We start from the raw sequence: 11,878 nt of genomic DNA on the forward strand, positions 1-11,878 counted from the left end.
ACTGCCAAGCTGTTTTCCTTACTATTTCCTCTTTCTCCACTCTGCGTTTCTACAAAATGTGTAAACTCCAGTGACTCTAATTTGTAAATATTCCTCTGGCCACTAAGGCTATTTTCTTCATCCTAACAAATGTGATTTCCCTGAAATTTGAGGTTGGAACAGCCTATTAGATACGGGCAAAGCCACATCCCATGTCCCATTTTATCTGTAAGAACTTAGAGCTCAGAAAGGATATCAGACAGGTCCAACGTTAATTAGGACACAGCCAATTAATTGTAATCTCTCTCTCTTTTCTAGCCCCTGGTTCCTTCAGAATCCATGCCAGCACCTAAAAGAAGAGCTTGTCCTGTTAAGGACGCTTCCAATTAAAGCAAAATGTTAAGCTTCAGAAACAATCTAACACCACACTTAAAACAGTGCCAGACAAATACCAGCTTGACAGGGGTGCCAAGGACCTAAGGAGTCAATGTCGAGGAGCTTGTAAAAAAAAAAAAATAGATGGGAGCTGGCAATAATTCCGCTTTAAGGAATCTACCCCCATGGAACTACTACGACCCACACAGAAAAGAGTGTGTGCAAGCCATCACTGTAGCACTTTCTCTGATAGTGAAAAGTGAGGCAATCCAAATATCCCTCAACAGGAGCAGGGTTAAATCAGCCATGGTGTCGCCACATAGCAGTGCTCTCTGCAGGTGTTAAAAAGAATACACTGTATGTGTGTACTCTAAGACACAGTATCAACCAGAAAAGCAAAACACAGACTAATTCATATCCTATAACTCCACTTAGGAAAACAACAAATACGCACAAAAAAAGGATGAGTAAAAGAGCACATCGGTGGCTAACTCAGGCAAGGGGGTGCTTTATTCTGTATACTTCCACACTCGGTCGTTCTTTTATGAGTGTATGCATGAAATGTGTAATTTTTCATCTTTGCACGATAAGATTAGGTCATCCATTTACACTGTTCATCTTCCCCCAAACCTAATCCTTCCCAAGTCATCCTTATTTCAGAAAATAGCACCATCATTCACATAACTGCTCTGCTGCTAAGTCACTTCAGTCGTGCCCAGCTCTGTGCGACCCCATAGACGGCAGCCCACCAGGCTCCCCTGGCCCTGGGATTCTCCAGTAAGAACACTGGAGTAGGCTGCCATTTCCTTCTCCAATGCATGAACGTGAAAAGTGAAACTGAAGTCGCTCGGTCGTGTCTGACTCTTTTCGACCCCATGGACTATAGCCCACCAGGCTCCTTCGTCCATGGGATTTTCCAGGCAAGAGTACTGGAGTGGGTTGCCATTGCCTTCTCCGTTTAACTGCTCTAGCTAAAAACATTTGAATCATTCTTGATTTTTAGTCTCAAAGCCTAAATCCAATCAAATAGTAGATCTTGTGGGCTTCCAAAAACACCCAGAATCTGACCTACATCTCCAACACTGCCCCCTAGCCCAAGGTGCCACTGCCTCTTACTTCACCTATTATACAGCCTCCTAACTGCTCTCCTTGCCTCCATTCTTGCCCCACTAAATTATTCTCTACACAGTGGTCCCCATAATCTCTTAAAGCACAAGAAGGATGATGTCACAACCTTCCCCTGACTTTCCATCACACTCAGAATGAAACTCAAAGTCCCTTTGGGAGTCAAGACCTCGAGGACTTGGCTCCCAGCCTCTCTCCCTGTTCATCTGCCATCGCTCTGCTCCAGCTACACTGGCCTCCCTGCGAGCCCCGGGACACCTCATAATTCCTCTCACCTCACAACTCCTGCATCTGTTACCACAACCTTAAAAGCACTTACTCGAGGCCAGGGCTTGGATGACATGGTAAGAGCAAAGTAAGACTCCATGTTTGTTGAATGAAAGCCTTCCTCTGATGGCCTAAGATATACAATTTAAAACATACTGGGTTATAATTTTAAAAATTAAAACTTGAGTCAGTCAGAAATGTATGACACTTAGCTTCATACTGGCACTTCTCCTTTGGCTAACTTTTAAAAATGCAATGGCCTAGACTGGGTAACAAAGTCACCTTCATGAACTGCATTCCCCAATAGCTCCATGGTGACAACACTTTCTCCCTGACCCATTCTCATTTTGTCAATTCATGGGGTTTGTGATCATTAGCTTACGTTGGCTAGCATTAGGAAGTTCAGCCTGGGGCCTCTCCCCAGAGGGACGCTGACTGGCCTAACTAGAGCAGAAATCTGAACCATAGCCTTGTCAAAATCACCTTTCAAGCCCTGGGATGTGAAACTGATCAATCAAGTACATCTGAGGTTGAAGCAAGGAGAAGGAAAAAGTCCCCAAATGAGGGCAAATAAAGTATACCCAATGGTGTTCACTTACTCATCAAAAGTTTTATGGAAAAAGTAAAAGAATTAAGGGCTTCCCAGGTGGCTCAGTGGTAAAGAATGCAATGCAGGAGATGCAGGTTTGATCCCAGGGTCTGGAAGATTCCCTAGGGAAGGAAATGGCAACTCACTCCAGTATTCTTGCCTAGGAAATCCCATGCATGGAGGAGCCTGGCGGGCTATGGTCCACAGGGTCACAAACAGTCAGATACAACTTGGAAACTGAGCATGTATGCACAAAAGGATTAAAAAAACAATCCGAGATATAAACAGTGCCCATCTAAAAGATCTGAACAGACACTTCAGCAAAGAAAATGCACCAGTGGCCAATGAGCTTATGAAAAGATGCTTGACATTGTAAGTATCGCAGAAATGCAAATTAAAACGAAGAGGTACCACTTCCCACCCACTGGGATGGCTACAATCAAAAATACAGACAATAGCAGGTATTGGTGATAATGTGGAGAGACTGGAACTCTTGGATGTTCCTGAGGGGAATTTAAAAGGATGCCTCTGGTGCAGAATAGAGTTTGGCAGGCTTTTACAAAATTAAACTTAAGTTTATCTATACAACCTAGTAATTCTACTCCTAGGTGGGAAATTAAATAAGAAATGAAAACATATGTCCATACAAAGACATGTATTTCACAGGCTGAAACTATTCTGCCTGATACTGTTAAGGTCAATACATTTGTCAAAACCCACAGAATATACAACACAAAGAATGAACCCTGTGTAAACTATGGACTTGAGTTATAACACTATGTCATTATTGTAACAAATGTACTATCTGAGAGAAATGGGTGTGAGAGGCTATATGGGAACTTCCTATACTTTCCACTCAGTATTTCTATAAACCTGAAACTGCTCTAAAAAATAAAGCCTATTAATCATATTTTTAAAAAAGGAGGGAAGGGGGAACTTAAGCCGCAAATCAGTGGGCTGAGTGCTATAGATTATTGTTATTTAGTCGTTGAGTGGTGTCCAACTCTTTTGCGACCCCAATGAATATAACCCTCTGTCCATGAGATTTCCCAGGCAAGAATACTGGAGTGGGTTGCCATTTCCTTCTCCAGAGGATCTTCCTGACCCAGGGATCAAACCTATGTCTCCTGCATTGAAGGCAGATTCTTTACACTGAGTCACGTGGGAAATTTTGTACAGATTATAGATGCAATTTATTCAGTCCAATCCAGAACTGAATAACTGAATTAAAGTGGAAGGACTTTTTTTAAAGCCAGTGTTATATAAAAACTACAAAATCTTGTTTGGATATAATTTGCAGATGTTTATATTTATATGAGTAATATTCCAAATGTCAGTATTGCAAATTACCACCATTTACAAATAATTAGGAAATGCTTTTTCTTCTTTTATTTGAAAGGTGCTAAAGCAAAGCAAAAGAGCTGAGAAAAAAACTTTTTGTTACCTAACTCATTATGCATTTGATCCTTTAGGATTTGGTAAGTAAAAAATAATATTAGTCCTAAACAAAGCAGGTTGGTACTGAAGAGCCTTTGGGAGTTTATACTATTAACAAAGGATTCATCTCACTACTACAAAAACCTACATCAAATCCTAAAGAAGTACAAAAGTGGTGTTTTAAGCACACCACTCTTGGTGACTTTTTTTTCCACTCTCGTTTTAATGAGCAAAAAGGACGAACTATTTTTCTTAACAAATCAGACCCAGGAACAGGTTTTTGGCCTCCATGTTCAACTCTTTACTACCCAGTTAAAAGAGAATAACTTTCATTCACAAAATAAGTAAGTCGTGGAATGTGATGCATAGCATGGTGACTGTAGTTAATAGTACTATAATTTGAAAGCTGCTAAGAGAATAGATCTTAAAAGTTCCCATCACAAGAAAAAACAATTCGTAATATATGTATGGTGATGGATGTTAACTAGACATACTGTGGCGATCATTTCATAATATATACAAATAGCAAATCGTGACACTGTACACCTAACACTAAAAAAATGTTCTGTGTCAATTATATCTCAATTTTTTAATATTTCAACTGAAAAAAGAAATGTTAGAAAAGTATGCATTTTCTAAATAACATTAAAAAGAAGAGAGAAACTCACTGGTAATCAGTGCTACCCCTAAAGAGCAACTCTACTGCTTCAAAAAGCCAAGAAGTAGTCAGGCACCCTTTACTTATGCCTCACTAGCCTACAATGGGTCTTTAATCCTTGGATGATGAGAGCACAAAACTTCAGAGCACAATACAAATCTTGGCTATTCTTTGCAACCAGGACTCAGAGACTGAAAAACAATGGGTACAATATTCTCACTTAATCTAACACCTGCTGCACATTTCTCCTGTCTAGCGTCTACCTCTCTGAAGAATTTGTATCTTCACTGGCAAAGTGTTTACTGAAGCACTGACGGCTCATGTTTAAGAGAAGCCCCTGCAGTCCGTTGCCAAGTTCAAAACTTGCCTGCACAACTTCCTAGCTCTGTGACCTGAGACAAGTTACCCTAACTGCAAAATGCAGGTGAATAAGAGTATTCACCTCACAGGACGGCGTTGCAGGTGAATAAGAGTATTCAGCTTACAGAACTGCATTAAGGACCCATGAGACAGTGTGTGCACTTAGCATAGGGCCGGGCCCTTGGTGAGTGTTTGGAGAACAAGAGCTGCTGGCAAGGTTCCAGGTTTTCTGTTTGCTTGTTTGTTGAGAAAACTGACAGTGCTCCCAAGGTCTTAACAGCATGTATGTGCTAGAGCTTGACTGAACATCAAGTCTGCCTGATAACAGAGGCCTGGCTCTCTGAATTGCACTATGTGCCCCAGGTCTGGGTCTCCTCAGCCTGCACATTACCAGTTCCAAGTTAATTCTGCAGAGTTCACTTCTTAAATGAACTTAATGCTGAGATATGTTCCCCATCTACATAAAGGGGCCAGAAGTAAAGTGAAGTGGCTCAGTCGTGTCCGACTCTTTGCAACCCCATGGACTGTAGCCTACCAGGCTCCTCCGTCCGTGGGATTCTCCAAGCAGGAATACTGGAGTGGGTTGCCATTTCCTTCTCCAGGAGATCTTCCCAACCCAGGGATCGAACCTGGGTCTCCCGTATTGCAGGCAGACGCTTTACCATCTGAGCCACCAAAGCCACATCCAATGTATTCTTGGAAGACATCCTGTGGAAGGACTTCTATAAAGAGAATGCCCACTAGTATTACTAATGTTCAGAATCCAGATCATTGTGAAAGGCAGAAGAGCAGTTACCAACGGAGGATTAGAAACAATTTTCGATACACTGAAGATATATACGCTTATTCTGGGCATCCCTTTTGTGGCTCAGCTGGTAAAGAATCCACCTGCAATGCGGGAGACCAGGGTTCAATTCCTGGGCTGGGAAGATCTCCTGGAGAAGGGAATGGCTACCCACTCCAATATTCTGGCCTGGAGTACGCAGAGTTGGATACGACTGAGCAACTTTCACTTTCACTTTCTTTTCATGCTTCTTCTAGAACACATCTATTAGACTGGACGTTTAGACTATGGCAATTAATGACAGCTTGCATTATTTAAGAATGTAGATATGAGACAATTTTTACTTTTTTTCCCCCCCATAATATGAGGTCAGGGCCCCACTGAGCCTCATGAATGCCCTCTGGCAAATATTATCAAAACTATTTACATCTCATTCTTTTTTTTTTCCCCCTTAAGTAATGTACTATCTAAATGTTCTTTCTTCATGCCTTAGCAAAAAACCTTTTAAGTATGACCCCCACTTAAGTATATTAGACTTTTTATCCATCTCTCCACTTGGTTCAAGGTCCAAAATACAGCATTTTGCTTTGTTCATGTACAGTTATTATGACAGATTTCTACAACTCTTATTTCTCTTAAAAGATAAATCTGCCTTGAATTTAAGATTTGATATTGACAGACAAATACATAGCAGCTAAAATCTATTGCTGTATTTTTTACTGGCATTCTTATTAATTTATTCCTGTTAAAATTCACTGTGATTGCCTTGGAAATGTGATGCAGGTCAGAATTACTAACCTCTGAGAATGCAGTGATAAAGGCATATCATACCCAAAAAGCCTCACGAAAACTACAGGCTGAACTAGAGAAACACAGATACACTCATTTCACTTTACTATTAAAAAAAAAAAAAAAAAGTGTCACCCAACAAGATATCAACCCCAGAGAAAGGCTTTATTCAGTATCACACTCTCTGCCCCAACTTGACTGAAAGCTGAGTGACAGAAGGGGTTGGATCCTTGTTCTAGTTTTGGTAGTCTCTTCCCTGGTGGCTAGGATGATAAAAAAAATCCACCTGAAATGCAGGAGACTCAGGTTCGATCCCTGGATTGGGACGATCCCCTGGAGAAGGAAATCGCAACCAGCTCCAGTACTCTTGCCTGGAGAATTCCATGGACAGCGGAGCCTGGCAGGCTAGTCCATGGGGTCACAGAGTCAGACACGGCTGAGCTACTAACACTTTCACTTTCTATATCCTTGAAAGTGCCAGGAACTAGAATGAATCCATCTTTCCATCTCATGAGACAACTGGGTTTTCCCCTAGGACACAGTTCAGTCTCTGGGACCTCACCCCTACTTAAACCCCACTGTAGGAGAGCAGCTTATGGTTCAAAGTTTCCCACCTGAAATTCCAATCAAGAACTCAGTGCCTCAAGTTGTCCACCACCATCTAAGAGAAAACTATTAAAATTACACATCTGATATACAGAATAGGAAAATCAATAGAGACAGAAAATACATCAGTGCTTGAGGAGGGCCGGAGGAGAATGGGGACGGAGGACTTGGAAGAAAATGGTGGGGGATGACTGTTTATGGGAATGGAATTTCTTTTGGAGGTGATGAAAATATTCTAAGATTGATTGTGGTGACAGCTGCATAGCTCTGTGGATGTACTAAGAACCACCGAACTGGATGCTTTAAGAGGGTGACCAGATTAAATCTCAATAAAGTTGATATTCTAAAATGTGAATTCCTGCCCCACCCCGCCCACCTAAGACTATTAAAGTAAGAGAATTCACTCTTAGAAAGAAGTCAAATTGAAAGGGGCATATCCCCAGGAACCAGTCCATAAACCAACTCTGAAGGTGGAAAGAAAACAGTTCCTGAAAACCACTTCTCAAAACCAAAAGCCTAATTCACTTTCAGTTCTATGAAATCACATTTGGTTTGCCATGAAGTCCATAAGACAGACAGAAATGAAGTCAGTGCACTTGTGTAGACAATTCTGCTCTTAGTGACTCTTGCTCTGAGTCTTGACATTCTGGAAGATAATAATAGCTGCCATTAACTAAGCAGCACTACACACCAGGCTCCAAGGTAAGTGCTTTCCTTACATACACGTTTCATTTCGTGCTCACAACAGCCCTAGGAGGTCAGCGTGGCTCTTCCCATTTTACACAAGAGGAGCTCAGGCTTAGTGCCTTGCCCAGTAAGTGATAGGGTCAAGAATGGAACACAGAAAATCCTAAAACGTCATCGCCAGCCTCTATTATCTCTCCAGAAAGAAAAAAGGACCAAAGGATTCTGAATCCTCTAGACTGAGACAGATTAATCAGGTCAAGGAAAGAGTGCTCACAGAAAATGCCTAGACAAATTAGCACAGAAGAAATTGACTGGGAGTCACCACGTCAAACAAGAACTTTCTCCAAAGGCAGGAGTTTTTGAAATGCAGGTCCCAAATTATTTTATTGCTTAGCTGCCACGTGTCCAGCCCAGAGGTTTGAGCTCCAGGGAAAGACTTTTAGGAGTTCGTTTGTTTACCAGATTCTCAAGGGTATTCAATAGACAACAGACCTACCCAACATTTCTACTTCACAGTTAAGTGCACAGGCTCTGGAATCAGATAACTTATGTTTAAGTACACTTAATTGCTGTGATGCCTTGGGCAGGTTACTGATCTCTCTGATCTTCAGTTTCCTCATTCATAAAGAGCAATGATCTAGCTGAACTTCAGCAATCCCTGGAGGCCAGTATTATTGCCTCAGATTAACACACAAAGGAAATCTAACCCAAAGATCTGTGCATATTAATTATAAAATAAAGCCATAAAATTTTAGAGAGGGAAGAGCCTATAAATCATCTAAACCAATGTTACTTTTACACAATTATGTATTTTTACATATATACATTTTTAAAACGCTTTACATTTTGCAGAAGTGATAAAGATGATCCAAAGAAAATGAATACACATATACTAGCATAGTAATATACCATGCAAGAAGGACCTAATGATAACACAATGCCTGAAGTTCAGGAAATAATAATCACCTCCACCCTCTTTAAGAGGGCATGTGGCACCTGTTCAAGCACTAATAAGAGTAGAAGAGAATAGTTAGTAATAGAGCTGGATATTAAGAGATTAGAACACCTAGCTCTCCCCCAAGTTATAGAGCTGGTCCATTCATTAGACAATTTAAAAAACTTTTTATCACCTGTACTGTTTCCTCCTGCCCAAAGAATTCTTAAGTTCCTCCCCCACACACATCTTAAAAATAGTGGCAAGCAAATAAACTGCCAGTCACATAAAGGCATCTTCCTCAGACTCAAGGCTAAGATACAAAATGCAAGTCCAAATTCCAACACTCTTGGACCAAGGGCTCCATTCTGGGCAAGAGGAATGAGACAGAATTAAGAGCTCAAAATCAGCAAGAACTTCATCTCTGGCTCAGACCCTGCGGGGAACAAAAACAGCCCTGCTCTTAGAGCAGTGAGACTCTCGGCCAGTGATTCTTTCAAGCCTGCTTTCTCATTTGAAAGACGAATTATAATACGTGAGATAATTTGCAGGTGAAGCAGTGCCTAGTATGGAGTAAGTCTCCACAGCCACAGGAACAACAGAGCAGTCACTACTACATCCTCAGTGCCCAGGGTAATACCGAGCACACAGCAGGCACTCCAGATGTTTGCTGAATAAAGCAGAGGCCCAATTAAAGCCAGTCTGAGATTCAAACAAAATGTGTGGGCCCAACCTGTAAGTGAGCCCCTAACTTACTCCAAACTAGGGGTCACATATTCCAAGGATGGCCCTGGTCATCAACAAAAGAAGAGTCTATTCATTTGCTTCAGGTCACAGCCTCTAACAGAGACCCTGCCTCTAAAGAGTCTCAGCACACCAAAGTTCTACTTTTATTTCACCTCAAAAGACTACCACTTGCTGCCCTGGGGCTCCTCTGTCTTCTTCATCTTTAGAAACAACAGGCTCACAAAATGACATCTCAGGCATTTGACTTTAAGTCTCCTTTAAAGAGACTGGTGACAATTCTCAGACCCACGGCTGCACTCTGCCAAGACAAGCTTTCCTAGTTGAAAGATATCACCTATTAAGAAATACAGCAAAGAGAAAGGAAAAGTCAAGTGAAAGACAATTCCACTATCTGCCTTTATGTTATTTCTGATTCTTAAAAATAAAAGATGGACCAAATTATTCTTAAATGGGTAGACAGAAAAGGCACCCAAAAAAAGGAGCTCAGCAATCCAAGGCATCCATCCCTAGAGCACTCGTTTGGCCAGAAGGAGACACTCTCTGGCTCTGCAAATGACAAGGGAACTCATACACAGAATGTAAATTTCATTTCTCCCCTGCCAAAGGGAAATTTGCAAAAATGGTTTTACAAAAGGTTCGAAAATCTCTAAGGATAAGTTTAAACTTCTTTCTGAGCGAAGATCGAGGACATTCCTTCCCAAACCCTTGAGTTTTCAAGGATATTGGGAGAGGTAAAAAAGGAGAGTGAGGGAGCGGGAGAGGGAGAGGATATGTTCGTTCTATTTTTAAACCCTCGCCCACAGTTTAGAGTAAAGGAACACTCTGATTCTGTACTCCCACCCCTATCACCTTCTGCTAAACACAAGAATCAGAACCTGCACACGTACGTGGCCCTGATTCTAGATCGGGTGGGTTACAAGCTGCCACTATTCCAAAGAATCGCGAGCTGACCAACCACCCTACCCAGCCCTTTTTTGGGAAGGGAAGGAGACCTCTCGAAGACCCCGGCGGCCCTGAGCAGGCTAGAGCAGCGTAAAGGGAGTGAAGCAGGCACAACCCGCCTTTTCCTAAGGGGAGGCAGCGCCCCCTTGGCGGGGCACGCTCCATTCCCACGGCTGGGCACTTAGGGGTGAGCAACTCTCCCCCAAGGAAGCCGGAGTCGTGGACGCGAAGGGGTTTCGCAATATGCTACGGTGCTCCAGGCACTCCAGTCCCACTCCTGAGACACCTGTGTGTGCCGCGCACACCCACCCGCGGCGCCCCAGAGAGCTACTCGCGCTCGGTCACCTCCCAGGCCCCCCGGAACGCAAACGGCCGGGTGACGGGTCTCTGCCTTCACTGTCTTGTTGCTAGCTCGCCCATTTTACGTATCCTTTCCGCTTCGCGACAAAGGTCTACGCCCGTCCCTCAGCGCCCGGGGGCAGAAATCCAGCCGGCCGCGGGACCCCTAGGTCTGAGCGCCGCCCGACGGCCCCTCCCGCCCCGGGGCACCGTCCCCGCCAGGCTCCCAGGCACTCACTCTTGAGCGCGCTGATGAGAGACTTCCCGTCCTTGATGAGCTCCTTGATGAATTTGTTGGTCTTGTCCAGCTCCGCTTCGTGCGACTTCAGCGTCTCTCGGAAGTGAGGGCTGTCGAGGCAGCAGTCACTGAATTCGAGCGCGGGCAGCCCCATGGTGTCCGCGGCGCCCAGCCGGGGGGCGCGCCTCCCCCGGGGCTCTGGCGGCTCGCAGCCCGGAGCACGCACGCGGCGAGACGCTGGCCGGCACCCCCGACGGCCGCCGGCTCCACAGGTGTGGCGCCGGCTCGCTCTCAGCTCGGTGTCCGCGGGCGCGCACGACTCGTGAACACAGCCTGGAGGCGAACGAAGAGCGCCTGCTCAAACGGCGTGTAACCGAGAGGCCGCGGAGCAGGAAGAGCAGCGGAGGACCCGCAGTGGCGACGGGAAGGGAACAAGCAGTCGAGCGAGTGCAGCAGCCGCCTCCCCGCCTCCTTCGCCAGTTCGCTCTCCTGCAGCTTCGAGCGCCCTCTCACAGCAGCCTCGGCCGCCCAGCCGGCGTCCGGGCCGGACGAACCTGCTAGCAATGACCTAATCCCAGCCGAGCCAATCAGAACCCCGTCTCAGCCCTACCCACGGGCCTTCCGAGGATGCCCGGCCCTTCCGCGACCATAACCCAATCAACGGGGTCCAGAGGCGGGGTCTAGGTCGGGGGCGTGGCCCACGCCACCGCCTAGGTCCGCAGCACAAGCTCCGCCCCCTCCCGTCTGCTCTGGGTTGCACAGTCGGAGCCGGGAAGGAACGGTGATTGCTGCCGCATGGGCCCGCGCAGCGGCCGGGAACCAAGCCGGAGACGGTGCGTCTGCATATCTGGGGAGCGGAGGAGCCTAGATGTGCCGAACAAGAAAAATCTAGGAATTTAGGGCCGCAGTTTCCCTAGGGCTGAGGCAATCGTGCTTACACTCAAAATGCATTCCCCAGTCGGACACAACTGAAGCGACTTAGCACTTGCGCACGTCCCAGGAGAACCCCGAGCGTACCAAGC

At 44.8% G+C, this 11,878-nt stretch overlaps 1 protein-coding gene across 4 annotated transcripts in view; it reads right to left on the reverse strand.

The window, feature by feature from the left end:
* The window catches only part of ARHGAP26 (Rho GTPase activating protein 26), a 479,720-nt gene extending 468,337 nt beyond the window's left edge, over window positions 1–11,383 (reverse strand). For 2 of the 4 annotated variants that reach the window (XM_040239820.1, XM_040239819.1), the window contains exon 1: window positions 10,857–11,383. In XM_040239820.1, coding sequence (XP_040095754.1) covers window positions 10,857–11,010 — 154 coding nt within the window. In that variant the 5' untranslated portion in view covers window positions 11,011–11,383. The remainder of the gene's footprint in view (window positions 1–10,856) is intronic. The other 2 variants (XM_040239822.1, XM_040239821.1) reach the window with 1 other exon arrangement.
* Between the last annotated feature and the right edge of the window lie 495 nt (window positions 11,384–11,878).

This window comes from Oryx dammah, unplaced genomic scaffold (assembly GCF_014754425.2).
Source record: "Oryx dammah isolate SB20612 unplaced genomic scaffold, SCBI_Odam_1.1 HiC_scaffold_5, whole genome shotgun sequence".
In the NCBI taxonomy this organism is placed as follows: Eukaryota; Metazoa; Chordata; class Mammalia; order Artiodactyla; family Bovidae; genus Oryx; species Oryx dammah.